At 34.5% G+C, this 16,358-nt stretch overlaps 1 protein-coding gene across 1 annotated transcript; it reads left to right on the forward strand.

Moving 5' to 3' along the window:
* The first annotated feature begins 1,628 nt into the window (after positions 1–1,628).
* Positions 1,629–14,388, forward strand: LOC130647152 (uncharacterized). Its single transcript, XM_057452909.1, has 3 exons — positions 1,629–1,792; positions 7,120–7,780; positions 13,323–14,388. The coding sequence occupies exons 2-3, from the start codon at positions 7,206–7,208 to the stop codon at positions 13,381–13,383; spliced, it is 636 nt and encodes a 211-aa protein (XP_057308892.1). The 5' UTR covers positions 1,629–1,792; positions 7,120–7,205; the 3' UTR covers positions 13,384–14,388.
* Positions 14,389–16,358: the final 1,970 nt, after the last annotated feature.

A 16,358-nucleotide genomic window follows, 5' to 3' on the forward strand; every position in this document is an offset into this window, starting at 1 on the left:
TCACGGCTTGCATATATAGGATTGAAAGATCCCAACAACAACAAAGACCAACCCAGGGAACACAAGCGCTTAATAAAATGATTGATTTAGTCAATTTTGGTGGCTATACAGCAACTATCTTGTTATAGATGCATTTGTTTGGTTTAAAGATGAAAAGAGCCTCGATTTTGGTGAATATAGTGCAGTGCCTTGACTGACAGAAAAGGCGGAGTAATATGGACATTATTTTCATTTATCTATCAACCTTCCCCACCCAGAAAGATCCGGTGCAGTTTCCGCATTATTTTTATGGATTTAATTATATCGATCAATTTTTAAACCTGTTCCCAAGGAAATTTTTTGTCTTGGATATAAACAAGCAAAACAAAGCCCTAGGAACGAGGTTCTCAATTTTTTAGTAAACGGCGCATTTTAATTGTTTAAGTACTAATCATGTCTCTGAAAAAAAAGAACAACAATTTACTTTTACCACATTGTGGTAACTACAGCTCAGATATAACTGAGCGGTTCAAGTTCTGCGGTTTGAACACTCGCGCACGAAATTAACGGGTGAAAACCTCAAATCGCATCATCAACAGTGCATGGTAAATATCACTCATATTTAAGCTGGAAGATTAGGCGCTATAAATAACTTTGATTTGACTTAATGATGAAATATCGTTTTCCCAGGGTTGATCTTCGTCGACCGGCACTATTTCAAGGATGAAAACATGCGTTACTTTGTTAAGAACAAACAGACGCAACAAAAATCAAGAACTTGAGCACCGTTTTTTTATATTCTAAATTCGCTTTTAACTTTTCAAAGTTTTCTTTCTCATTAGACTGGTGGCCTTGGGGTAGAGCGTTCGCCTCCAGTACGGAAGGTGTTGGGTTCAAACCCCGACCGAGTCATGCCAGAAACTATAAAAGTGTGAATCGATCCTTTCTGCTGAACGCTCAGCATGAGAATAGGATTGATATCTTAGGTGGTTGTCTAGTTGAGCGGTTGTTGTGCTTGCACGCCTTCTGTAGCTCAAATGGGAGCTTAAATGCAATAGGACTCCCTTCGCAGGACCCTAATAACAGTTCCTATAGAAACTGAAAAGGCTATCCTGGGTAAATAATAATAATAATAATAATAAACCCCTCGGCCATTAACTTCAGCAGTTTTTATTCGCGCTACCTTAAGACGAGGGGCGAGAAGCAACTTATTTAATATCTTACACTTGCATATTAAACATCTTGTCCCCCTTGAAAATCAACTGGACTTACCTGATTCCTCCAATTCTATTAAAAACATAAATAATAAGCAACGCATAAGCCTGTAAGAGGAAGAATATATAAGCAGGAACATAATAACAGAGTTTAATGTTGTTATATTTAAAACAATGTAAAAAGATTAAAATAGCACAGAAATTCTTTACTTTCCGTTTCAAACAACACAAACGGAAATAAACAAATACATTTTGTAAATACAATCATGTGTCGGCTTCACGAGATTACGTTTGTATTGACAACAATCAAAAGCAACACAATGCGGTAGATAATGACGACGAAGCCACGCCAGACAACTCAATGAGAATGCGCTACAAAAGGTTCAGTCATTCCGTTCAATTCTGTTATAAGAAAAAACATCTATTGTGGCTAGGTCTTTAATAATTATAAAGATTGCGCGTTTTTTTTTTTTATCCAAAAATTCTGAAAACTTTTAGATTTTTTTACCCAGCACATTCGATTACAAAGAACCAAGGCATCCCGTGTACGAAGTCTATTCCGATCTTGACAGTAGGGATGTATTCCAGACAGAGGGGCGGTAAGGCATTAGTGGTATTTCGCACAATTTACTCAAATGTGTGTTTTCATCAGCATAATATATGTGTAATATGGTTTCTAGTGTATTGGGAACAAGGTTGTTGATGTAATTCATTGAGGTTTGCAAAGAACTAATGTGTCGCTCATGAAACTTTATCAAGTTAATCTTGAACGACTGACCCTTGTTATACAAGCAGAGGTGCGAATCTTTCGAAATTTTTAACGATTTAAATCTTTCAAATGTCGGTGTACTTTTCAATTACCGTTACTAGTACAAATCAATTAACTCGTCTCTCGCATGTGTGGTTGTACATAAACAGCTACCATTTTGCAAACAAAGATGGTAACTTTATTTTGTTTTGTTAATGTTCGATTTGATTGGTTTACATGGTATTACAATCCCAGGTGGCGGAAAAGTATAAAAACACATTAAAATTTTATTTTTTTATAACAGAGCGATGTTGTGGTGAGTGGCACTGGAGATCAACCTCGTTCCCAGGGTATTTTGCCTTGTTGATAAAATTGATAGCGACCCTGCAATAACGGCTCAGGGGCTCACAAGACCCTGGGGACGAGGTTTACTTGAGTTTGCATAACAGAAAATTAAACGATGATACTTTTTTGACATTGCTATGTTTGTAGAAGAAAAGTTTAATACAGTTTCTAATTTTATAATAAAACATTTCCCTGCTCGAAAAAACCAATGTAAAGTGATAACAAAAATTGTGATTTTACACTCTTTCATTTCTGATCAAAGTCAAGATGAAAGCTTTCATATGAAAGCGGTAACATGTAGCCTCTAAATTGCCCTCTTTTTTATTTATCATAATTTTATCGGTAACAATATTACACTTTTCTCCGAAAGAAGGCAAACGAGTTGTCACGTTAGTTAATTGATTTTGTCTTCCTCCAAAATTTGGTATAGAGTGAAGTTATAAAACTTTAGGGTACTTTAAGGTACTGAATGTTTAGGTAAGCCTCGTTTCTAGCTTCCTACTTTCGTAATTGTTTGAGGAGTGAGATAAAAGAACGGAATTAACTGTATGGTTGATGACGCCCCTTGAGGGTACAGTGGCCAGGCTCTTCCTTTACCCCACCCAATAGATTTTAATGTTCATGTACCTTTAACCCCATTAGTAATAACAGATCATATAATACCTCAATAAAACGTTCTGCTCAAACCTGAAGTTTCTCAGAATTCTACATTTGAAAATTGGAAGTATCGCATGATGAAATCTTTAGGCTTTAATTTTTTAACTTTTAAAATATGAATAGTGAAATACATAACTACACGAACACAACGCATAACATACACTTGTCGGGTAACTGTGCGTGGACCACGCCCAAAAAATTAACTACACACAAAAATTGACTACACACAAAAATCAAAAAAAATCTCGTAGCAGAAAATGCATTGAAACCGCTCAAGGGTTTTGAATAAGAGGCTGATGTTTGCTGAAAAAAGGTCGTGGTATAAATATTACACATCCTGGGAACAAGGTTGTCGCGGAAAATACTGTCTGAGATAAGTGAAATGTTTAAATGAATGCAAATCAAAAATAGCTTTTAATTGATTTTTTTATCTAAAAATAAATAAAAATTTTACTGTCAGTATGTGGCCAATATTTCCTGTTTTTGGATAATTCTTTCGTTTAAATTATTAATTCATTTTTTACATTTTTTTTTGCTGCACTTAGAAAATATGGGACGGAAACGCCGGCCTCTGCCGAGAGATTTTCCCACTCTCTAGATGTAAATAAAAATGCAAACGTGACGGGGGCAAATTGTGGTAGGATTTTATTCTTGTATTATATTGTCATAAAACTGTTATTAATTATTTATTTTTATTAAGGTTTATGAGTAAATTCCAAAATTTCTTTTTAATTCTACACTGGCTTTGATTTCCAACTTGTGCCTACACACTGGAGTTTAAAATATTTTGTTCTGACGTTTTGAATAAAATTGCATTCCTCCACATTTTTCTGCGTGGATTTATCAATTGTAGAACTATTCAGAGGGCGACATGAAACAATGAAATCATGCATCATGCGTATAATTAAACCAATTAGAAGCCAGAACAAAGTCGGGTAGACCAACAGGGTATAAAAGAAATTATTAACTTGCTCGCGTGACGCAATTTTTTGCCAACGTGACACTTTTAAGTGCTGAATCAAAGAAAAATTGATTCAGAATTATGGAATCAGAGGTGGTCTACCCACTGTAAAATCAATTTGGGTATATTACCAATCACACAGTGACTGGAATTAAATTGTGAATACTAACCATAATTTGGAAATATGTCTGAAAAAAAAAAAAACGTTTTTGTTGCGAGAGAATTGCCTGTTATCCTAAACCCAAACCCAAAGCGTAAGGGTAGGCACTTTAGTCACGTGACCAAAACGTCTTAAAATTTGCAAGCAAGATTTATGAACAGAACGGGTCCGGCTAAAACAGAGTGCCGGTCCTATACCTGCCCAATAATAAATTGTTAAATTCCCATATATAACAAAAGAAATATACTTTCATTTGGGGAAATATTTAAACATTCAACGGCAGATATACTTACATTTAAACAGTATGTAGGAGTAGGTAAACACTGAGAATCACAGAAGTGAGCACTTAAAGCTGAATTAGGGATGAATTTAGGGTGAAACGTGACGTGCAAGGTAGTGATACTTCAATAGACAGTTAATCCTTGGAGGAAGAAATATCCATATTCTTTCCTCCAAGGTTAATCTAATCTTGTTATTATTCTTTTTACATATTCCACTATTTGTCTCGTCACGTACATGTCGTCTTTTTCGTTTATTAATACTCGCACGCCCCGTATTTCGTTATCTTTTATCATTCTACATTCAAACAATTGCTCCGTCGTGCCGTTTTCGTCTCCACGCAATACACATTTCTATCTCTCTTTTTATAGTTCTCTGACACTTTCAACATATTTAATCGCTCTGCCATTATGGTTCATGTTTTGACTGTCGTTAATTCCTCAACGTACTTTTTCCTTCCATGTTCATCGAACGATATAAATCTTCGTTCTTTTTTTTTGCTTGATAACTTTTTTTATTTCACTAGATATTACAACAACATTTCCCCCTATATTTTCTTCTTCTATTGTTCTTTCTTTCTTTTTTTATTTCCTGCATCTCAACGTTGATTGATGTTTCCTCATTATATCCATCACTTCTGTTATCCACGTTACCTATTCCTCAAGTCCTCCTCTATTAACTTCTTTATCAATCTCTTTTCATCTAATGTTACCATTTGCTGCAACAGCATAAGTTTTCTTCAATCATCTATTGAATTGTCAAGTATACAGTCTCCATTAGCATTCCAAGATATGGTGTGTTTTTTTTCATTCCTAGTGCACGTTTTAAAACTGTTGCATGCATGTTTTCCAGCTCATCTATTTCCTTTTTCCTAAAGTTGGTCATTGGTTCAGTACCATACAATAATATTGCAGGAGCAATTACCGCTTTAGCCAAATTTTTCGCTTCCCTATGGCTCTCAGACAAATTCTGTCCACATTTCCGTAGTGGCATTGTGTTTTTTGATCTCGCTTGTCAATTAGCAAATACTTCGTTTTTTGCGCATTAAAGGTGATTTTTCCTTTTCCTCATTCCTTTTCCTCCTTCCTTTTTGTCATAATGTGATCGATCGTTGATCCCCTCAATTTCTCCACACTGAAATTTACTCAACGTATTTCTGAATGCTGCTCTATTTCACTTCCCTATTACTTAATTCCAAATACCTTACCGATAGTGTTTGTCAAAAAAGACATTCGAAATGTCATATCTCCAGTCCTGTATATTGGTTTGATTGTCATAAGTTGTCATTGCATTCATATATTACATTTAAATCACCTTCTTTTCCCCATAACTCATCTACTTTTGAGGAATTTAATTGACTGTGGAATTGTTTATATTCTTCTTCTGTCATTATCTATTTTTGTTCTTTTTTCTGCTTAAATTTTTGTATTCAATCTACTTTACACATTATGGTATTGTGGGCTGAATATACCTTTGTCATGACTTCATTCTCCTTTACTTCTTTTTATAATCCGTAGTTTCCATTTTCGTATACTCTATCGCACTTAAATCTTTACAAACATGTATTCGATCACTGACTTTCATTCTCTTGTCCACATTCCTTGAAATTTTTTTGATGCATTTACTATTGTTAAGTTTAACTTCCCTGTTAGTTCGGTTAACATTCGTCTTGGTATTATGTTACTTTATCATTGTTTTCCTTAATTACATTACCAACTTTACAATTAAAATCACCTATTATAAACAATTTTTGACAGTCTTTTCTACTTGTTCCGATAATCTCTCATACATTTTTTGTAGTTGATTTTTCCTTGTACATAGTCCTATACGAATTCATTCCCTGTGTATCTTGCACATTTCACCACAATACTTCTGAGTTGTGTCTTATATGCTAGCAGCATTCCACCTCCTTTATTATCTCTATTATTTCTAATTACCTCATACCCCTCTAGTTCCTCACATACTACTCTTTTTAATACATTTGATTTACTTCTTTATCCTCTGATATTACATTTTTTTTTATTTTATCATATTGTTATTGATTTTCATCGATATTCGATTCTTCATAGCTAATTTGCTGTTTGGGCTATTTCCTGATGTTTTTGCATTTGGTAGTTTCATTTTGTAATTGACGTAGGTAGTAGGGAATTTAAGCCACGTAACGAATCTGCCTCGGTTGCTGTTATATTGTGCTTATTAAAATATTTAACTTCCGACTTAAAAAATCTATTTTGCCCTTAATTTCCTCATCTCCATTCTCACTATATAATCTTTCTGATCTTTTTTCTGAGTTGCTGTCGGTTCTGTTTTTCTCTCTCACCTTTCTTTCTTGCATTTTCTTTTTCTAGTCTTCTTTAAACACGTTTTTGTTGTTGTTGACCGCTATGTTTATATCTATACTTTTCATCAAACCTGCATCTTTCTCCAAATTCACATATTCTGTGCTGGTATCTACATCTTTCTCCAAAACGGCACTTTTCTTTCATAAACCAATTACAATGCTTTTTTGAATTGTTATTTGACCTTTCTCTCCTTTCCACGTGTCTAAATTTGCACTTGCCGTTCTTGGCATACAAATGACATATTCTCTGTTTTCCTTTTTCTTTTTGTGTCTTGACTTACATTCTGTTCATCTTTATCCTTTTTTTCTCAGTGTTTACAACTTTTCCTGAGTTTTAATAATCATCCAGTTGTCTACTTTGTTTTCTGATATCATTTATATTAGAGAGTAATGAACATTGAACTGTTGTATTTATTGTTTATTGTTTGTTTTCAGATTCAACATTGCATACTAATAAATAAGCAAATGGTTTCATTCCTATCTATGTTGAATCTTTTAATCTTCAAGTGAAACGCCTCGACATGCCATCAGTTAGTTGTCCAGTGCCTGGCTGCACCTACACCACGCCAGACCTCGATGCTGTCATCATTGCTGCACTACTGACAACCCATGCTACCACGCATTCGAATCAACCTACATCGGTATCACCCACGGCCAAGATTGAACGAGTGAGACGTCCCACTGTTACTTTAGCCGGAACCTCTGAGGATTGGAAATACTTCCTGACCCGCTGGATTGAGTACAAGACCGCTACCAAAATCACAGGTAGAGATGCTGTTCTCCAACTCCTTGAATGCTGTGACGAGCAGTTGCGCAGAGACCTCACCCGATCCACCACTGGCATGTTGGCCGAAAAAAGTAAGGATGTCATCCTTGCTTCAATGAAATCACTCGCTGTCAGGGAGGAAAACGTTATGGTTGCACGAGTTGCCTTAAACAATATGAATCAAGATCCTGATGAGCCAATAAGATCGTTTGGGGCTAGATTGAAAGGTCAAGCTGGTGTATGTAAATATGTTATTCCCTGCCCCTCGTGCAGCCACGATTCATATTCTTCTATTTTTACTGAGTATCGCCTGGATTTTCAAACTTTAGGGTATGTAGAATATTTCTTTGAATAACTTTTTCAACATATCTTTTTATTTTCTTGCGAATTTTGTGTACCTGGGACTGCTTCTCGAGAAAGAAAGTGCACGGACACGCCACCATTTTGTTTTTACCTAGCTCAGTTTTGTCTGAATTTTTATCCCATTTAAATAGTAGGTAGGTTTTTTAGAGACAATTGGGACTGGTGTGGTTTTTCTATTTGTATTCCCTACTGGCTACCTAGCTATTATAGCTTATAGCTAGCTAGCTAGTTAGTTATAGGCTATAGCTAGCTACCTAAATGTTGGAGCCAGCAACAGCCTTGACTCACGAAAAATTTATGGTTGTAGGAAACCACTTTCCACTGGCTACATGGACTTTTGCTACGGTTATACCTTTAGTGTTTCACCTCTTAATTGACCAAGCACTGCTAGCACTACATTGCATATCATTGAATGTTATTAAAAGAAGATAATGGACATTTTTAGTTCTTTTAAAAATGTGAAACTCTCCTTTTTGATCGCTTTTATGATAAACAGACTGACCAAGTAGCTGAACTATAGTCTTCAGAATTTTTTCCGTTTAACCGCTTATTATACATTTCTCCTTCACGTCAGATCTATTTTACTTTTCGTTAAATTGTTGTTTTGTCCAGTCTTTTTATTGTCTTTCTTAGACATCCTGTCGATATAGTTTGGTTTTGATACTCTTGGTCGTAAAATATATGATGTTTTATAGTATATTTCAGAATTGCGGAATTGCGTTTTTAGAGCGTCTTCGAAATTTAGAAATTTTGAAGCTTTAAAACGTTTCCCATGTTATATAGTACTGCATAATGCTCATATTTCATAGTAATGTATAGTTTTACATATTATATAGTACTGCATAGTGTTCATATCTCATAGTAATGTATAGTTTTACATGTTATATAGTACTGCATAGTGTTCATATTTCATAGTAATGTATAGTTTGACATGTTATATAGTACTGCATAGTGTTCATATTTCATAGTAATGTATAGTTTTACATCTTATATAGTACTGCATAATGCTCATATTTCATAGTAATGTATAGTTTTCCATGTTATACAGCACTGCATAGTGTTCATATTTCATAGTAATGTATAGTTTTACATCTTATATAGTACTGCATAGTGTTCATATTTCATAGTAATGTATAGTTTTACATGTTATATAGTACTGCATAGTGTTCATATTTCATAGTAATGTATAGTCTTACATGTTATATAGTATTGCGTACCGAGGCAAATCTAAGCTAAGCATCCTCGTGAAAGCATCTTTAAAATAGACGTATGGCATTAAAGTTTGAGGAAACTGCATTTTTGCAAAATACAATGAACTTCTCCATTTCACATACCAATATTAATAATACCCGTTGTTTGTTTGGCGGTGGAAAATTCATTATGGCCAGTAAAAACCTGGTTCGTAGCCGCACGTTTTTCTCCTGCAAACTTCCGTCCAGCCTTAAAAAAATGGGCACTACGTCAAACCTCGCCGAGTTGCAAATGGAACAATCAGAAGGCTCCGATTCATGTCTAAACCGTTCTCGGGTGTCATTGTTGTTGCAAGAAAATTTGGACGACAGCGATTTTGAGTGTTGACCTGGATGTTGTTTGACTTCTGAATGGTTGTAACTTTGGAACTCTTACGCAGTCTTGTTCTGCAAATAAAATAATCGTTGTGTTAGGGGTAACGTTAAACGGGGAAATTGTTGTATTTTTATTGTAAGCGAAATTGTATAGTATTATATACAAGGTTCATTTTTAAACTTTTCACACAAAGTTTTTCAGCAAAACTAAACAGCTGAGCGACTATTTTTGCTATGACAGTATAACAATAAGTGTAGTTTGTGTTCTTATTGAGGCTTAGTTTGCGGGAAAGTCATTTTTAAAAGCCATTACATATGAAATGTTTTACCGCCATAAGAACTCCACTGGTTTTGTGTCACACTTTGTTTACGCGTAATAAACGCAGCACCTGGATATGTGGCACAGTGTAATTTAGAGTACTTAACGCAAATAATTCAGCTATCAATGTGGCAACATCCGTAAGATCTGAGAACGTAAACTAGCGTAAAAAATCACCCATAATGTGTTGCTGAGCCTAATTCAACTGACAGATAGATAACTGGATTTTGTGGGTATAAGTATGATTGTAGAATAATGATAGAATACAAGTGTATACGTGGTAAGAAAGAATAAAAAACCAAACGTTCATAACTATGCAAACAATATTTCAAGATGAGCATATTCTTGGGATATTCCTAACTTTTTGTGTAATTGCATCTTTAATATTTTTATAGAGTATATTCTAATTAAAAAAGCGTGTAGCTAAAAGGAATCTAAATCATGGACTCTTCGTTAATTTCTTATTAGCGCTTTTAAACGAAGGTTGGACGCTTTTATTAACCCCATTTGGTCCGGAGTTTTTCGAACATATTATCACCGGGCGGCACATTTATAGTTCATCATAAAATGAACAAAATATCAGCAAAAACTTTTTGCTTCCGTCACCACTTTTTTGTGACGTCATTGGAAGCTTGTTCAATTACTTTAGTTCTAGAGCGAATTTTTACATTCTGTTTAAAGTTTCGTTCAACCAAATAAAAGTTACATAACATATTTTCCGGTTTTTACATAATTGAATGAACATATGCCAAAAATTGCCGGATTAATCACGTGTCTAAAAATTGCATAATGGTACCTCTTGATGCAATAAAGTCGTGTTGTGAATTTCGAGTTTTTAGGATAATCGTAACGAAAGTTATTATATTCTTCCGGTTATGAGGATTTCATAGAGATTTTAAGAAGAATTTATTAATGGCCAATATCTAAGGCTCATGCCGATGTCTGATAGATCAATATAAAAACAAAGTAAATATCATAATGCCTCCGGACCGTAGAGGGTGAAACAGCACGGTCGTAAAATATGTTACGAGAATGTCGTAAGTACGGTAACTACGATAACACATTATTGGATTAACGTAAAGATTAACGCACCAACAATTATCTTCCGTCTGAGAAAAAAGGAATTAATTTCCTCTTTCTAGAAATGGGAATTTCTGATCAAAAGAGGAAAAAGAAACAATTTTCTTAGCAAGCTTTCATCATCAAAAAGGCAGCTTCGTAAAATTGAAGGTTTAATTAATCCTATTAAATGATTTTTACCGCAAAGGAAAATTTGTAATTGTTAATTTCTTGAAGTTGTTTATTTCCATTGATATTTTAATTTCCAAATCGTTAGGTCAACTTATATTCGAAATAAGAACATAAGAAAAGGTAAGATGGAACTTTGCTTACGCCTAAAATCTAAATGTAATAAAAAGAACGGTTTTACTTTATGTGACGTCGATTCTAATAAATAAATAAATAAAACTTTACCGGAAACCTTCAATAATAAACGACCTGGGCATTGACTAAATTTATAAATGTCTGTGCGTTTATTTACGGATAAAGTTTATTAAATGACATTCGACCTACAAGGGCGTTTATTCGAAGGAAAGATAATTTTGGTAAGATCCCAGGTTTTTTATTTTTTTTATTTTGTATGCCCTGGAGGCGAAGTTGCCTCTATGTAGAAGATGCATTTAAAAGACGGAGGCGATAATTACAAATTTAGAAGGACGTTAAACCTGACGAAGAAGTTTAAACAAAAATTGGCATCACGATAAATTTACATCACGATATGTAAAAATAAAATTATAGTAATGATCAAAGTTTACTTTGACGTTCCAAGTAGGTCTCGTTTTAACATTCCACGGCGTGCACAACTGAATCATTTTAAGTACGGTTCACACTACGCAGTTTTAGGATTGATACCATCATAGCATATCTAAATAAGTATCTACAACTTCTGTTGATATGACTTTCAACAACCAGTTCCGCTTTAGTGATGATGTTGTCACTACGCAATCAAAACAAACCAGAAAATTTTTAGTAGATAACGTCCAGCTGGCGCCATTTCAACATCAAGTCAAATACTTTTTGTAGTTTTTTTCGTCATAGAAATTTTGTAATGAGACACAACAAAAAAGCGCCATTAAAATCTTTTTTGCACAAGAAAGTTTTAATGAATTGAAAAATTGTAATATTTAAAGAAAGACATTGAACTGTCTATTTTAAACTTGCAAGGAGCCGCAGACTTTGCTCGTGGTAGAGTGAAAGAAACTTCTAGAAAAAGTACTAGGTTGAAGTGAAAACATAAGAATCCTTTCAGGAAACAAAATATATTACACGAAAAAAAAAACAGCATTGAAGTATGGGATATTTTCCAGCAAAAAACCTAGTACATAGGTATATCTACTTCCCTGTTTACTCCCGCCAAAATATCGGGATTTCACAAAATATTATTGACTTAAAATTATCTTTTTTTAGCAATTCTTTGCAGATTTTTAGACGGGAAATGTTCGGGATATAGTGTGTTGGGAACAAAGATAATCCACTTTATTAACTTAAAATAAAGATTTCTTTTCGGGGTAAAATGTAAAGAACACGAAGATGTGTTGTTCATTACAACATATTCACCTTCTTCGTTGCTGTGGTGACTTTTTTGTAGTGACGAAATAACTTCGAGGGAGGAGAGATGGTTCCACTTGTAATAAAAAGCCTTAATACGTGACATTATTAGCTAAAACTTTGTCTTTTCTCTCTAACCTTATTCTTATTTAAAAAGTCGGTACGCTTCGTAACCGTAAAGGTAAAAGTAGCAGTGGCATGATCCTAAACTTCAAGCAGGTGCTTTTGAAATCAGGAATCACACACACAATTTTACACAACATATGCACTTTGCCTACTCATAAGGTTCTTTTTAAGCTGGAAGGCCAGGATTTTGATATGGTAACACAATGTCATTGTGTATGTTGTTATAAACATCAAATTATGTTAGGAATAGCCACAAAATTTGAGTACTTATTTCTTCGGTCAAAACCATACTTTAAAAAGAATTCCTTTCTACGGCATTAATATGGTACCGAATACGGTGGACAAAACACTCCATTTTAAAAATTTCCCTATCTCCAAAAAGTATCCTTATTGGAGTTTCGCTCCCTTTATGATTCTCTATTAGACAACTTTCCTGTCCCTTGCGACTTAAATAGACCAGATGCAGTTAATTCTCTTCCGGTGAGGAAAATCCATCATACTATTTCTTGTGTCAAAAAAATACGTCACATTTGTTCCTTGGAAAATGTCCTTTTGTTTAAAACTATATGGGAAACAACTTAAGTTTTCCTCAAACAAAAACGTTCATCATCGCATAAAAGGCTTGTATTAAGTTTAATTAATTCCATGAAAAACTGTCAACCACACAGGAAATTATTTGAAGGTTATTTTCTTGAAGTCAAACTATTAGCACAATATATTTATTAGTATGCAGGAAAAGATGAACTGTTGTAATTCCCATAAAAATAAACCAAAATATTCCGTATCATAAAAAATAACTCTGACCGAGATTTTCCCTTTTTAAAGGAGAAATGGCAACATAATGGTGAAAAAAAAAGTTCAAATGTTTGTAATTTTTGTAATTCTTTTATAGAAACTGGATCTACACAAAACAAATTCGTGAGCATTCCGTCCCAAGGAGCCCTTTGAGATGAACTTGAAAATTTCGAATGATTATTTCAAAAAACTAGAGAAGACAAGATTGTCTAAGAAAACATCCCACAAAATATTAGGATATTATATGCACATATTTAATTTTTGTAATTTATTATATAAAATTAAGAAAATTTATTTATATTCTGTTGGCAGGACTGAATAAATCCAGGAAGGAGAGCGGAGGGGATTTTTTAGATGTAGCTGAGATAGTCTTGAAAACACTACTTTCCCATTCTGACAGAACTGAATTGAATATTTTAGCCTAGATCTGGAACCCAAAAAATTTCTAGGGAAGCACAAACATGTTAACCCTGGTTGGTTGACGAATACCATGGTAATATATATCTAAACATTTCCAATGTTTTTAAAAAATCTTAGACAAATAAGTGTTTTTTAAAATCCTCGTTTTTAAGTAACTCCGTTCCAGTGCGTTTTTGCTTAAGCATTGTATTATATTACGTTTTCAAAATCGCATGTATACCAGCTGTGACAATACGTTTTGAGAAATCGTTGAGATAGGAAATTAATTTTATTCTTTCTGACTAACTGAGAACATATTATATCAAATGCAATAAACTACGGATAACTTTTATATATTTATACACTTTAGTACGAATAATTTTAATAAAACGAAAAGTTTGAATCCCAAGGTTGGAATTAATGAATGTCTCTTCACATCTGTCTCAATTCTCTTAACGTCTTGCACATTCAATAATCTAACATCAAATTTGTCCCATTTGTTGACAATGCTATTCATTAAATTATACTCTTAAAGATTGATCACGTGAAGAGGGACTATACATGTGCAGCGCTTTCCAATGGTGTGTCAGGAAGCAAGGTGGTTTCAGATGACCCTCTACCTTGCAGTGTCCCTCGACGGTTCCTGTATACAAGTAAAGATAGCACACATATTGCTAAAACGCCACCAACAGCTATCCAGATGTACACATGGACCGACATTTTCTTCTTTTTGTTGGAAATGATTTTAACGTTGTTTTCACTAATTTCAGAACTCAGTTTAGATACTTCAACGTTGTTAAAGATTTCTTCAAAATTAATGTTTTCGTCGTTTACTTCAACGTCATTACCCATTGTCGTCGTCTTTTTCTCCTGTGTCGCCGTCTCCTTCTCCTCTGTAGTCGTTATTTTTTCCGTTGTCGTTGTCTTAGTTTCCTTTGTCGCTATCGTAGTCTCCTTTTTCTTTCCCGCTGTTGTCTTTTTTTTAGTTGATGTTTCTCGCTTCGTTTCTGTCGGCGTCATATTGTCTTTTGTCGTTTTGACAGTCGTGGACACGTTAATGTCAACAATAGCAGGGCTGGAAGACTTACTTCCCTTTTTACTGTTTGTTGTCATAGGTTTTACAGTTGAAAAGAACCCACTTCCAGAACCACTTCCACTATTCTCACCGCTTTCCCCGCTCTCACCACTGAAAGAACTCCCGTCATCACCATCTTCGTCGTCGATACCTTCGCCAGAAAATAACGACGAGTTGTCACTACTTGTTACTATAATATCTTTGGTTTTAAAGGTACTTTTCACTTGAAACGCTTTTACTTGTTGTATAGTAACTAAACTTAAAATTGTACAAAACACAAAAAGTTTGACTTCCATCTTTTTTGATCTTCTGATGTTAAAAAAAAACACGACTTGATTCTACTAATGCTTTCTACTTCATTTAACCCGAGGGGAAAGTATTATTATGTGTGAAACAATGCGTTGACTAATACTGCAAGCTGATTGGTTTGTGTTCCTTAATACCCATTAAAGACGCAATTAAATACAACAACAACGACATCATTGAGAAAGTTCAACAACACCGCGATTGATGTGAAAGAATAAGGCGATTAAGAAAACACATTAAATTGCTTTTCGTGACGTCGTTTCGCAGCCTCGTTCCAGTCTATTATATAGATAAGCTGACAAAAGAAGGTTGACAGACATGTCTTCTGGGTTCGAAGATTACGCTTAAGTTCGTCAGAATGGAAAATAAAAATCCATTTGTCAGCAAAATGCTTAGCGGCCTTAAAGTTAACAAATCTTGTATCAAATTTCTATCATTTTGAGTAGATGAAAATAACCTTATTTGTTTATCGGATAAACAACTTTATTTTGATGGACAGAAACTGCATAGAATAACTAGATCGAGTACCACTATTGTGGAAACTGCTGACATAATAAAAGTATATATTTTTTGGTCAATTCTTATCTTGCTTAATGTTCAGCTCCAATTAGCAACTTCGTCCCCAAACCATGTTGACAAGCATACACGTATATCACGTGACTTTGTGACACTAAGGAGCTAATGATTGTTGTACATACTCAACGGGGCTCAACGGACAGTCTCGTCCCATACCTTTACATATTCCAATATGGCTTATTACAGGTTTGTGCGGGCCCTGCTAGTAGATCACGTGTTTTATTCTTGAGAAATAAACGAAAGAAATGAAAACATTTCAACCCTCAGGGTCTAACTTATTCTTCTTGACCTAACCAACCTCGTCGCTGGACTCTTCTACGCCTATGATATTTTCCGACCGGACGACAAAATATCATCGTAAAAGAGCCCTGAGCACTAGGTTGAGATCTAATTGATTTAATGGTTCAATACCAATCTCGTTCCTAGATTTAAATTTTATGGTTTCTTGCGTGCTTTCTGGCGGACGCATTTAAAAAAGATCTGGAGATGAGGTTAACATTAATACAAGATGTCTAGCTCTGCATCTGAGGGATTAGCTTCCAATAGAACCAAAAAGATTTCAGGTTGAGCGCTATTCTTAAAGGCTGATTCTCACTAAGACTTATACTGAAAAGATTGTAAACCGATAAGCCTTGAGACGCTTATTAAAGGAGTATCGATAACGGGGAGTTTACTTGAACTGTTAAGAGATGCTGCTTAATTTTTAGAAAGGGTGTTAGCTTATCGTTGTTTAAAATGCTGATACTACATAATTGTCATCTAATCCAGTTTCCATAA

The sequence above is a fragment of the Hydractinia symbiolongicarpus genome, chromosome 6, assembly GCF_029227915.1.
Source record: "Hydractinia symbiolongicarpus strain clone_291-10 chromosome 6, HSymV2.1, whole genome shotgun sequence".
NCBI classification, from domain to species: Eukaryota; Metazoa; Cnidaria; class Hydrozoa; order Anthoathecata; family Hydractiniidae; genus Hydractinia; species Hydractinia symbiolongicarpus.

Excerpts from the sequence above, each read along its gene's own strand:
- LOC130647152 (XM_057452909.1), top strand. The coding sequence starts at position 7,206 with ATGCCATCAGTTAGTTGTCCAGTGCCTGGCTGCACCTACACCACGCCA. Across the intron at positions 7,781-13,322 it reads CTGGATTTTCAAACTTTAGG|AAACTGGATCTACACAAAAC; the intron begins GTATGTAGAATA and ends ATTCTTTTATAG.